This window comes from Conger conger, chromosome 15 (genome assembly GCF_963514075.1).
Source record: "Conger conger chromosome 15, fConCon1.1, whole genome shotgun sequence".
NCBI lineage: Eukaryota > Metazoa > Chordata > Actinopteri > Anguilliformes > Congridae > Conger > Conger conger.
Window position 1 is genome coordinate 36,557,555 of NC_083774.1, and position 14,013 is coordinate 36,571,567.

Sequence of the window (14,013 nt, forward strand, 5' to 3'; positions counted from 1 at the left end):
GTTAAAGCTGGTCACTCCACATAGGCAGTCAATAGGTCATAAAGTTCTGCATCATTTCATCTGCCTCCCAGCCTGGGGATTGGTGCAGGTGCACTCGCTCCTGATAGTATATTCCAGTAACACATTTTACATTGTAAAAGAAAAACTCTTTCTGGTTCAGATTTTTTACAAGCAATGATGAGCATTGTTAAGCTTCCTTTGGACTCCAGCAGTGTAACTGTAACACACACACAGCCTGATGAGATTGAATGTGAACCTTTAGTATGTAAACCAATACAAACACACACAGTGCAGTCTGTGCACACTGCAGACGCTGAACGCAGGCCATTAAAAAAAAAATTGGGACACTTTCAGAAGTGCACACTGGGGCCAACCTCCCCCTCAACCTTTAAGAAGTTTTGTAAGAATGATATCAAGGAGGAAGGTATAATGTGTGACAGTCTCTGTTAGAGCATGCATCCTCGGGAGATCGGCCGAGGACAAGGGCGTGATTAGCTGTTCAACATTTGGGGGGCGGGGAGCAGAGCAGAACAGAACAGAGCACCCAGAGCATTGATCTTCTCTGAAAAATGAATCTCGAATAAATGCTATAACTTAGGCTAATGTTTGCCATGTGTGATGTGGATGTATTGTTACATACAAATGTAATGGTAGGCTACAACCTATTTCTTATCGACAGTAAGTCAGTTCCAAGAAGAAAAAGATTTACTGACAACGCCCCACATGTTTTGGAGCTTGACAAATAACGGATGTTTTCACTTTTATAAGCATCTGGATTTGCGCACTCAAATCGAACCACAATCGTCAATAGCCTAGCTACACAGCAACAGGTAACTCATTCATAATAATAATGAGGTAACGTTATCTTACCCCATGAAAGCTCCACACAAATCCACTTTAAAAACGCTATACTCACTAGAGTCATTTGAAGGGCGTCAGCTCTAAAAGTGGTTTGTAATGACAGGAGTTGAGCAGGGAATTGTAGATGCATCTCTGAAGTTACTGACAGCGGTAGCCTGGTGTAGCTAGTTAGCGAATGGTCACACAATTTGCGATTGCTTAGCTAATCACTATCTCTTCTACAGGTCCTTTTTTTTTTAAGCAAAGCAATCGCAAACATGACAACCTCCGCCGGTGTGTGAGTGTGTGTGTGCGCCTTTTGGATAATTGACCTTTTATCTTGTAGCGATCCGTCAGGATAAACAGCAGTCCACACACAGACCTAGATCCACAAATTCACGGTTTATTAAACTGCAACAAAAACGTGCCTTTAACAAGGGGAACAGGGAGTTTGCGTACCTCACCATTTACTTGACTCACGCAGGGCCCTGGGCACCACAACCTACCAGCTCACCTCACCTGCAGCTGGCTCCTTCCATGCACCCTGTAGCACGCGGTCATACAGTCGCAGAGCCCCAAACTTACCCCACAGACTTTTGGTGGTGGGGGAGAGCACCACCTCTTCCCATGGGGGCCGTTGCCGTGCCTCCACCCAGCGAAGTACTGGCTGAAGGTCAGGGTCCTGCTGCTGCTGATGTGTCTACCCCCTGGAGTGCAGCCTGAACCTCCACCGGCCCCCTTTCTGAGGGACCATGACCACGGCCGCTGACCAGGGGCTGTCAGAGGGCTTGATGATGCCCGCCTGCTGCATCTCCAACAGGGCCTTGTCTGCAGCCTCCTGCCGGGCCACGGGGTAGACGGCGGGGACGCATCCTGATCTGCTCCACCAGGTGTGTGTGGCCCATGCTGTATCCATGTCATGCTCCACCAGGTGCGTCTGGCCCATGCTGTATCCATGTCATGCTCCACCAGGTGTGTCTGGCCCATGCTGTATCCATGTCATGCTCCACCAGGTGTGTCTGGCCCATGCTGTATCCATGTCATGCTCCACCAGGTGTGTCTGGCCCATGCTGTATCCATGTCATGCTCCACCAGGTGTGTCTGGCCCATGCTGTATCCATGTCATGCTCCACCAGGTGTGTCTGGCCCATGCTGTATCCATGTCATGCTCCACCAGGTGTATCTGGCCCATGCTGTATCCATGTCATGCTCCACCAGGTGTGTCTGGCCCATGTCACCCGTTCAAACTTCACCGAAACTAAGTTAACTTAGAACATTTTCTCAAATACCCAACCCACATCAACAAGTCAAACACATTCCAATTTCACATGCTATTTATTATTCAGAAGCAGGCCTGCTCCTTATTTCTAAGCATACTGAATACTAATATCATATTTAGATGCTCACTGACATAAAATACTGTGTAGTCAAAGGTGTTTTCACTGTCCTTTTCAGAAATATCCAAGGTTTCCAAAGGCAGAGTCTTCTATTTAGGGATAAGCAGTGTTGTGGTTTGAGGCTGTTTGTTGCTGCAATTTCTCTCCTGACCGTTAGAAGTCCATACAATGATGTTCTTGTATATGCAAGTTTTGAATATAAGGACAAAACTGGTGGGATAATAGATCCAGTCATTACCATCACATGGAATGACAAAAGTAGTTTTTGGTTAAAAATGGCAAGGTACAAAAGTTTGTTGCTAACATTTGATGAACTTTTGAAAATTACTTCCCAATTTCATGAAATTAGTCCATTTGGAAATGACAGATAATACAAATATTTTCTACTCATATTTACCTTGATTTATCCACTTTCAGGACAATCTTTATTAATTGTATGTTTCCATGATAGCCAAGTACATTTTAAATTGAAAAGACTTTATTTACAAGCTTTGTTGCATTGTGATGGGAATGACGCCACTAGCATGGGACAGGTGTATTTTGTAAAAAAAGATTAAAAAAATTCTTGTTTTACATACATTCTTTGCTTTCTAAATATGTTTTTCTCATGAATTTATAGGGAAAGATCAAAACTCTGGGCTTCAGACAACAACAAAACTGTGAGATTAGTGGGTGAAATGAATCTAAAAAGGAAGAAAAATTCAGTGTAGAATGCTGTTTCTAACATGATTTTGTTGTTAACATGAGGGAGAAAAGGAACGCGGAACTATACACAGAGGACAAATAAATTCCTGTATTTGCTCAATCAACCTTACACCTTACAAACACTGTTCGTGATACCGATATCACATTTTTTATTAAACACATACCACCAGGAAGTGTATTCCATAATAATGTTTGTATAGAAAAACAACCAACAAAATTTGGATCAGCAAACTTGAGACTCTTTATAATTCTAAAGGTAAAATGTGTTCTGGCACCAGCCTTCATGAGCCAAAGGAGACCATAAAATCATGTGGCCTTCTGGCCAAATAACCTTCAAATATACATTTCTAGAAAATGGCTTTGGAAACACAGTTTTTGTGCCAGTGTAACTATACAGGCAGTGAACTGAAAATGAAACACCAATGTAAAGTCACTTTTGAGACACCACCATTTTAGCCTAGTGGCTAAGGTACATGTCTGGGACCCGGAAGGTTGGTGGTTTAAGCCCTGTTATAGCCACAATAAGATCTGTACAGCTGTTGTACCCTTGAGCTGGGCCCTTAACCCCGCATTGCTGCAGGGGGATTGTCCCCTACTGACAAACTCTTAAGTTGCTTTGGATAAAAGCATCAGCTAAACAACAAATTATTATTATTGATGAAGGCAGCTGCTGTTGGCCAGGTTGAAATCTATGGGCAGGCACTCATCTGTTTTACCTTGCGTTTTCGGTTAATGCACAGACGATCCTGTAAAACAGTGCTTCAGCCAATGTTGCCCTAACCTGACAATGTCTTTACCTTGGAGCTTCATGATGTCTTCACCTTAGACATCATTGCTTGTGAACCACCAGCAAGTTCAGTTGTCTTAGTCAGTAAAGCTTGCACCAAAACACTAACCACAAACAGGTAACCAGGTCTGTTCAGTGAGTGTTTATATACACTCAGTGAACACTTTATTAAGTGTACATGAACCGGTGCATGCCAGGATGTTATTTGCTTTGTGGTGAGCCACACCATGTTATAGCCTCTATGTTGCATATATTATTGCCCCTTCTTGTCCCAGTGTTTTTTGTTTCCTGCTGTACACTTTATATGTTGAACAGCAGTAGCGTTCAGAAGGCAGTGAGTCAGGATTAGATAAATGTGTAGTGCAGTCTCGAAGAGACTGTGAACCATGACGATGGATGAGTAACAGATGAAGACACTCCAGGCGAGCAGGCCTAGTCACCAACGTCCATTTCAGTCAGCACACAGTAGCAGGTGAACTGGGTGAGCTGATTGACCCAACCTGTCCAGAGAAAAAGGTGCATGATCACTGTCACAGCAGGCTTTCACTTGTATCCAACCACAGACTGACAAGATACTCAACTCCTGTGTTCCTTCCCTCCTCTAGAAGGTTCTGGTTGATTACAAACGTTCTGGTGCTGTTTTGCATTTGCGGCACACAACACCAGTGGCCACAGTTTTGTCCTTCATGAATAAAAAAGTATCTGGCCTAGAGAACCTGTGACACAACTTACATAGTTACAAACACAATCATGTGACGATATATCTTTTTTTTTTTTTAAACATATAATTTCAAGCTCATGAGTCACAACAGACCTCCACCAACTCCATTGCGAAGGCACCTAGCTCAGAGGGTTTCAAAGTATGAGGCACGCCTCCCCAGGGGGGAGCCATAGAGTTGCAAAGGAGGTGCAGAGATGTGAGGGTGAGACACTCACATTCACAACCATTATCCAAGCTTTGTCTGAAGGGAGGCCCACTGTCTCATACTTAAAAAACTCCTGACCTAGCTGAAAGGCATAGTTTAGGAAAAGAGCGATTTGGCTCCAGATCAGGGTATCTCAGCTCATTTGCTTCCACCCATAATTCTTTGCTTTGTGTGGTTAGAACAATATCGGGAGGACTACACATTCCACTTTCAGCTGACTTTCAACTTTCAACTACCAGCAATTCCACCCTCAGGACAATTTAAAACTATCAATAATATTCACTGCCCTGAGGTACAGTAAATCACTACAACAATACTAATTTGGCACTCTCAAATTCATCTCAATCATGTTTTAAATTCATAAACACGTATATATGACCGTGAACACATCATGTGAAAAGCTTAAGGAAGGTGTGGGAAGGTGTAGATAAAATAACTGCAAAAATGACATGGAAATGCAAAAGGTGGCAGACTGTAACAGCCAGTACTTCCAGGTCTATAAATACTGCAGAACACGTCATACTCTGTGACGAGGTTAAGCACCCTGCCTTGCGACCAGTTTCCGAGAAAGGGGGAGCGAACATGAGGACAAGCTAATGTCACACTTAGGTCACAGTTCGGTTGTGTTTAAGCCATGCTGAGGCCACAGCTTAGGTCAGAGTCAGATGCTGAGGTCACACTTTAGTCACGCTTAAGTTCTGCTGAGGTCCTTACCTAGCAGGTTGCTGATGAACAGCGGACGCTTGGATACTGGAAGGTGGATCCCCAGGAAGTAGACCGGGACCCCAGAGAGGGCAATGCTGATGCCTATGACAGAGCTGACGGTGTCACAGTAGAGGGGCACAGCCACCAGGAACACGGTGCAGAGACAAAACACAATGGGGTACAGCAGTGTCAGCTGCACATGAATGGGAGAATGGGAGAAAGGGAAAACAAATGTGCATCTTATCATTTAAGTTCACAGAATACACATTTGGTATTTTAAGCAGATATAACATTTGATTGGCCTCATTGAATTTACTATCCTATTCTTCATATTCTTATGTTGTATCTAAAGCGTGGCCACGGGCTATAATATCAAATGAATGATTTGTATATAGACTGAGAGTGGTGAAATGGCTCTCATCATCTCCACTAAGGGAGTAGGTCAATACAGCATTCTGTGGCACCCTTGACAAGCTGGAAGAAATTAGGAAAAAGTTTTCCCCATATAACCAATCAGAAAAAAATAGCAGTACAAAATGCCCAAACTCCACCCACCCTGCCTACATACCGCCCTCCCTGGGCTATCTCTGGGAAATTCACACTTACTTAGTGTAAACTGAGGAGAACTTTTATACATCTTAGGGTCATCTAAATTCAGTTGAGATGTACCATGTTGGGCTTTCTGTTTGGCGTGCTACATACTCTATGTAAGGAGTGCATGCTACATACTCTATGTAAGGAGTGCGTGCTACATACTCTATGTAAGGAGTGCGTGCTACATACTCTATGTAAGGAGTGCGTGCTACATACTCTATGTAAGGAGTGCGTGCTACATACTCTATGTAAGGAGTGCGTGCTACATACTCTATGTAAGGAGTGCGTGCTACATACTCTATGTAAGGAGTGTGTGCTACATACTCTATGTAAGGAGTGCGTGCTACATACTCTATGTAAGGAGTGTGTGCTACATATTCTATGTAAGGAGTGCACTGATGCAACAGGCAAGGGGTGTTAACAAAATGACAGTGACAGTAAGGAGGAAATTAAATACTGAATTGAGTGGAGAAACTCCATTCAAGACTGAGCACTTGGCTTAATCCGTGTCAGCAAAACTGGCCATTTGAGCTATGAAGTGTAACATTTGGTCTCACTTTGAGAGGTCTGGGACGATCCGGTTCTTTCCACCGTAAGTAGATCTGTCCGGCGATGGAGAGCCCAACAAAACACCAGTAGCTGAAACTATAGTAGTTTATCAGCTGGAAGACATCATCCACAGTCAGGTAGACTAAGGTCATAGCACACTGTAAACACAACAGGATACGCACAGTAAGGCTGAGTAATGCCTTGGTACCAAATAAACAGTCCATCAATCTCTGATCAGGCACATGAGGCCAACACCCAAACTCATCACTGGTGCCAGACAAGAGGTGAATCAAAGAAGGACAAATGTCCCATAAAGTGCTAAATGCTCTGAAGTTCTAAATAACAGCTGGATGACAAAGACAAATGACATTTCAGCCATTGCATGATGTGCCAATAGTGTTATGTCATCCAATGGTATCCAGGCCATGGAGCCCATGCTTAACACATTTTTACGTTCTTAGGGTAATTAGTGAGATAGATGAATTATACATTGAAGAGGAGAGCAGGAATAGGAGTGAACCGCTCCACGTGAATCATAGACAGGGCATCTGGCAGTTGTCCTTCCCGGGAGCCCACAAAGAACAACCTACCAATCAGACCAGGAGAAAAAGGAAATACCAGTTCAGTTAAATTTGTCAGAAAGTATATCTTTTGGTCTTATCATTGTCTTGCGACGAATATGCATTTCTCACCTGTACACAAATTTCTCTCTCATTTATTACTAAACTTTGATCTATTTTGGTCTATTCTCTGTCCTACTCTCATTCACCAATGTAGGAGGTGAAGGGGGAGGCGGGGAGCACAGAAGACATTGGATGTGGACGGGGATGACTCATGATAGGGGTTGGGGTAGCAGAGTGTGTGTATATACAGTATAATCCTAGGTTGCTAGGAGAATGGAGATAAAACTCACCTAGATGCAGCAATGATAGATGCGTTCAGGCCTCCATAGCAGGAGAGAGCTACGGCAATAGGGATGGTCCAGCTCATCACGCCAAGAGTATGGTCTGCAAATGTCTGGGCAGACAGACAAGAATACACCAGGAGTATCTCACACACAAGCATGGACTGGGGAAGTGACTAGGTCCACTATGGACACTTTCTGAAACCATGAAATTATATTCAGTACAATAACTAGCCATACTCTACTAGATGCTTTATACAAGTTTACTACTACCTCTATTCAGTTTCGCAAAGCTTGCAAGCTAGCAAGCCAAAAAAATGTATACAAAACTGTATTCCCCAACACATCTTCAGTTAGTCTGACCCTTTGTTTACAACTCAACTCTGCCTGTACAGCCACTCTTACAGTGGGCTCCAAAATGATTGGCACTCTTAATAGGCTACATATAATAAACAACATGGATAATTACCGATATGTTATGTTCAAACATACCAGAAAATTCAAAGGTTTGGGGTCACCTTGTCTTTTTCTGCTTTAATATTTTATTTTCTCTGTTTGAAATCAAACAATTCATAGGCTTTTATTAAAGGGTATCTTTATACATTTTGGTTTCACCATGTAGTAATTACAGATGGATTTACGTCGTCAAGGGTCCAAGGTATCAAATGAGCCTCAAACCATCATGCTGCTGTGAGATATGCAGTAGATACTACAAGAATGGTTTCTCCTGATGAATTTTCCTATTGAACTCAATGGATATTCAAGAGAAACAATTCTGGAGTGCACTGTATGATTTTGCTGTTGATAAGCTAGTGCAGATCCACATGTATTGGAGAAACGTGTGTTATATGAAAGAGCACACGTGTGTAGAACTGGTGAAAGGTTCCAAATTTAGCAAGCTGGAAATACCCTGGTTCTTGCTGTTGTGCAAATCATAATGACATTTATGCTATTATATGTGTTACCACATCTGTTTAACTGAAACTTCAGTTTAACTGAAATTTCAAAAAGGAACCTAGGAATATATGTTGTCATTATATGCTATATATTTTGGAAAATAAATCTGTCACAAATTTAGCTTAAAAGGCAGTTTCATTCACAAGAAGAAAAAAAAAAACCTTGGACAACTCAATTTTCCTGACAAGAGCCATGTCCATTTTAATTCCAAGGCTGACCTTTGACCCCTGACTCACCACTGCTACAGCATCGCTGGCCAGAATGGCGCTCATGTCCAGCACAGTGTAGTAGGCCACGTTTGTCAGGATGTAGATGATCGTGACGATTGGCATTGAGATCGCAATGGACAGTGGAAGATTCCTGCAGGAACAGAACATTTCATACTGGAGGACTACACCACCTCCCTGTGGTTTCTGACTGCGTGGGAACTTAGCAAACTGTTGAAAACTTAGCTGGAGCAAAGCCATGCATAGTACCCTGACATTAACACAGGACGTGTCGTGACCGTGGAATTATAAGGTTCTTTCTGCGTTCCGAGTGGTTTTAAGATATCAACCAATGTCAGTGGCTCATACAACCTTTACATTTTTTGTTTTCATACTTTTAAACTGTGGTTTTAAACATACTTTTAAACATACTTTTGTGTAAACCTTCACACATATATTTAGTTCCCTATAAACTGTATATATGACACTAACTAATTTGTGCCAAAAAGCTTCAGTTAGAAGCTTCTCAGGTTTTGACGTGCTGCTGGTTTGCGTTGCCTGTATTAATGACGAAAGCCAATACCAGCACCCTCTATTAAATTTCCCACAGACCAGAGTAACTGCATGCTGATTCAGTCCTGAATATTCACTTTCAGTGTTCAACAGGAGCAAGAGTATGGTAATAGGAATAAAAAGGCAAATTATTCACGTGTACAAGTGCTGAAGCCATTCAAGGCACATTATTGCACATACCAGATATTTGGTATAAAGATATTTGAATGTTTCACACATGTGGAGCTACCTCTCGGGGTCTTTGATTTCCTCGGTGACAAAGTTGAGGGTGTCCCACCCGGAGTAGGAGAAGAGGGCGGCATAAAGCGCCAGAGCGATATCACCAGGGTTACGGGTGGAGCCCTGGAATGATGCCTCAAAACTCCCTGTGTACCCTGAGCAAACACACGTGGGTACAGGGATTGAGCATACCTGCCTATATACATGAAAAGGAAACACCTGAGCAGCAGTTAATATCTGGCAGTTATCTGTTAACTTAACTTTGCTAGCTGAAAATGGGGGGACACAATAAAAAAACAGCTGTTTCTGTAAAATGGTAAAAAAAAAAAAAAAAAGGTAAAACATGCACTCATTGAGAACGTTACTGGGTAGACCGGTACACCAGCTTGTTAATGCAAATATTAAATTGGCAAATAATGTGGCACCAACTAAATACATAAAACCATGCAGACATGGTCAAGACGTTCAGTTGTTTTTCAGACTGAATGGTGAAGAAATGTGATCTAAGTGACTTTGACCATGGAATGATTGTTGGTGCCAGACTGGTCAACGCTGACAGGAAGGTGACAGTCATGGAAATAACCACACATTACAACAGTGGTATGCAGAAGAGCATCTCTGAACACACAACGTGTGAAACCTCTTAAGTGGATAGGCTACAGCAGCAGAAGACTGATAAGTCTAAAAAATAAGTCTAGCAAATAGCTAAAAGTGCTCAGTCAGTGTACACATACTGTATGAAAATAAAATGAAATAAAAGCTGATCGTCAGCACATATGAAATCCAAATGCCTTAAGTATATAGCAAAAATAACAAATTTCACTCTACCATTACCATACCTCCGGAGGGTACTGTATATCTGGGTGGTCTCCATACCAGCATAGAGAACAGAGTCAAAACCAGATATAATGCCACATTTACCAGACTAGGAGGTAACGGTGGGGTATGGGGAGAAGGAGACATGCGTATAAGTAAAACCTGGACTGTGGGTAGAGTATGAAAGTTGTATGTTCACCTTGACACAGCTTGACTATGCCTGTGATGATGATCACGATCAGCACTAGGACCTTGGCATAGGTAAAGATATCCTGCACTCGAGTGCCCCACTTCACATCCGCTGAATTAATGAATGTAAGAAGACCTGCCACAACAAGAACCAAGAATTAGTACACGCACATGCACACGCACACACACACGCACACACATGCATGCACGCACACGCACGCACGTACGTACGCGCGCACACACAGACACATGCACACATACACACACACGCGCACACACACGCGCACACACACACGCACGAACCCACACACAAACACACACACAAATACACACACAAATACACATGCACACGGGCACGTGCACACAAACACACACACACACACACACACACACACACGCAGGCGTGTGCACACACATACACGCTCACATATACACACACAAACTGCAGATAGGGCATAGACTTTTGAAATGTCTAAGGTATTCAGACACATGAAGCAGCATTGTATATTGTGTATATATATATTTTTTATATTACTCTTTCATATTGATTGTCTTGTGCATTCCTTGTTTTGTATTATGGAAGGCAGTAGGAATATTTTGTACAAAGTGTAGTATTATGACTGTAAATTTGCAATGACAAATAATGCATGGCCACCAGATGGACAGAAACCTTGCAGAGAAAACCCACCAGAGACCCAAGGCAGTTAAATCCTTCGTTTTAAGATTGAAATGCAAGCCAGAGATTACTCACAGATGCAGGCGGCGGCGATGAGGCGGCATGCAGAGCTGGGTGGCTCGCACGTGGGGAAGAGGGGCTGGACCAGGTAGTTGGCAAAGGTGATGGCGATGACGGCCTGGCTGGTGGGCTCGATGATCAGCAGAGACGTCCACAGGCGGATGAAGGCTACGAAGCCGCCGAACGACTCCAAGATGTAGGCGTAGCTCGCGCCGGATTTTGTAATGGTGGTGCCCAGCTCAGCATAACACATGGCCCCAATGACGGAGAAGAAACCCCCGGCCGCCCAGATGACCAGTGACAGCCCGTAGGAGGCGCTGTGCACCAGCACGCCCTTCGGGGACACGAAGATGCCGGACCCGATCATGTTTCCCACGATCAGGCTGACGCCGTTTAGCAGGGAGATCTCCTTCTTCAGTTTCATGCAGGGTTTCTGCTGCGGGGGCCGGGCCCCGGACCCAACCCGGTCTGCAGCGTGGTCCTCCAACATTCTCACAGGCTGCACATACAAAATGAGCCACCAGAGATTACAAGTCTGATGAACGTTGCTGGCCAAGATGCCTTGGAGTTTCTTCATTAAAGGAATACGCCAATATTTTGGGAAGCATACCCATATATTTTGGAAACATACTTTTTTTTCCCTACTTACCCAGATTTAGACAAGATTCATTTAAATTTTTGTGCATTCACTGGCTAGGTTTCCATGTTAGCTTAGCAAAGAGACTTGAAGCCTATAGGAGTCAGTAGCCTACCTTACAGGAAAAAAAACACCTTACAGGAACAGTCTTAATTCCACGAGGTATCATGTGTATTTGAAATACACGTGTGGGAATTCTTTTAAAACTAGAGACGCTGTTTTCAGAGTAGTTTTGAAGGAACTATAACCACTGAACACACATGTATCCTTCCTGAACACACATGTATCTAGCTCTACCTTCAGAAAGTGCACAGATCACTGCACTCAACCAGCGGAAGACGGAAGGATACATGTGTGTTCAGGGGTTATAGTTCCAACCATCAAACAAAAACAATGTCTCTCGTTTTTACTATGCTGTTATGCACATGTATTTCAAATGCACATAATACCTTATGTAATTAAGACTGCTTCGGAGTTGCTGTAAGGTGTATTTCATCACTTTGAAGGAGGTAGGCTACTAACTCCTATAGGCTTCAAGTCTTTTTAAGCTAACAAGTTATGCTAACATGGAAACCTAGCCAGTGAATGCCCAAACACGAAAATGTCTAAGTCTGGGTAAGTCAGAAAAGAGGTATATTTCCCAAAATGTATTCCTATGAGACCAGTGGTAACCAACCCTGTTCCTGGATCTACCATCCTGTCAGGTTTCATTTAAACCCTAATTTGTCACACCGGACTACTAATGGGTGGTAGACCTCCAGGAAAAGGTTTGTTAGAGCATGAAGCTCCAAATGCCCAAATGTTATAAATACAGCAGCTCATCATAAACCTCTTTAAATATCTCAATTATCTTTTATCGCACACAAAAATCGACCTATCACAAACATACATAAAACATACTGAAAATGAACTATATTTGTATTGCATGGTAATTGATTTGAGCCTGCAACTCCAAGGTTATGTGTGATTCCCTGGTTGGGCAATTTCTTAGTAATAGAAGTTGGCAATGGATGGAATGTATCTTTTGTACATTGACCTGAATAACTGAATCTGGTAAATGCCTAAAAAAAGATACATTGTTTTTTTGCTCCAGAGATTTTCTATTCTTGTAATGACTGTTCACAAAGATTAGTTAAGCACTCTGTAAAATAAAACTAACACCACTTTTGTATTACTTTGGTTTCGTAGTATGTGCCTAAATTCGCCTTTTCAAAATGCCTATGTTCAAATTATTTATCGGCTGTCCTATATTATAAATGTTGGGAGATTCAATATTAGACTCATTTACGTTTTTGAACGCTAGACCAGTTTCTAAAGATACAGAAAGAAAACGATTATGATTATGAACCATAATTCAAGTAAATTTCTCCTTTAAAAAAGTCGCATACATTTAGGCAGGATGCATGATCCATAACCCAAAGCCCAATCCTTACAAAATACCACCTGTGTTAGCTCACATTTAAGCTATGTCTCCGGAGACTTTTTCCGAAGAAAAAGCGCAAAACGTTCTGGAGTGGTTGGAAATGACTGCCTTTCGCCTTTCAAATCATTGCGGTACATAACAAATGACAATAAAGTTTACTAGTTTTATTGCTTACCGTTGCGTCGTTTCTGGTCCGGAACTCATAAGCTACCAAACGAGGATGTACAACTTCTGCGGCATTACGGCATGCTGTCACAATCACTTGCTGGATTTCATGGACACTTAGTAGCCCAGAAAATCCCGCCCAGTTCTCAAAGGCAAGTCATGTTCAATGTGAGCTCCTAGATCTATTGCATCGATAATAGATGTAAAAAAAAAAATACAAACAAAAAACAATTAGTCCAAACCTGTCCCGAGCCCTGAGCTTCTGAAAATATCCATTATCATACCAAATAATTAAATGAATAAATACATTTATGTTCAGCTTTCAAGTGAAATATTCTGTTTCGGGTTCTACAGGTGAAACTCTTTAAAACTTTAAAATTCTAGAGAAATGGCTAGCATATAATGCATTTACTTGATAGGGAAGACCGGGCACAATTGTAGCGCTTCACAATTGTAACAAGTGCATACTCTCACTCAACAATGTAATCAACCTACTGAAACACATTACAGTGAATCAGATGCGCTAGCATGTGGTTGGTTTTAAAACAAATGAACAACATGTTTGAATTATTTTTTTAAATGTCTTGTTTCTATTCATACACAACTCAGATTTTTAACCATGGATTTATTTGTAACAGGGGCAATTTTTGTCTCTTGTTCAGACTGCGGAATTGTAAATTGTACA

At 42.3% G+C, this 14,013-nt stretch overlaps 1 protein-coding gene across 1 annotated transcript; it reads right to left on the reverse strand.

Annotated features, from left to right (window-relative positions):
* Nucleotides 1-2,744: 2,744 nt before the first annotated feature.
* On the reverse strand, nucleotides 2,745-13,391 carry LOC133111415 (Y+L amino acid transporter 2). The gene is made up of 10 exons (XM_061221753.1): nucleotides 13,339-13,391; nucleotides 11,119-11,602; nucleotides 10,378-10,503; nucleotides 9,373-9,517; nucleotides 8,601-8,724; nucleotides 7,417-7,520; nucleotides 6,993-7,089; nucleotides 6,512-6,661; nucleotides 5,370-5,553; nucleotides 2,745-4,229 (listed from the first exon to the last, which is right to left on the reverse strand). Exons 2-10 carry the CDS (start codon nucleotides 11,591-11,593, stop codon nucleotides 4,162-4,164), a joined length of 1,473 nt encoding a protein of 490 aa, XP_061077737.1. The 5' UTR covers nucleotides 11,594-11,602; nucleotides 13,339-13,391; the 3' UTR covers nucleotides 2,745-4,161.
* Between the last annotated feature and the right edge of the window lie 622 nt (nucleotides 13,392-14,013).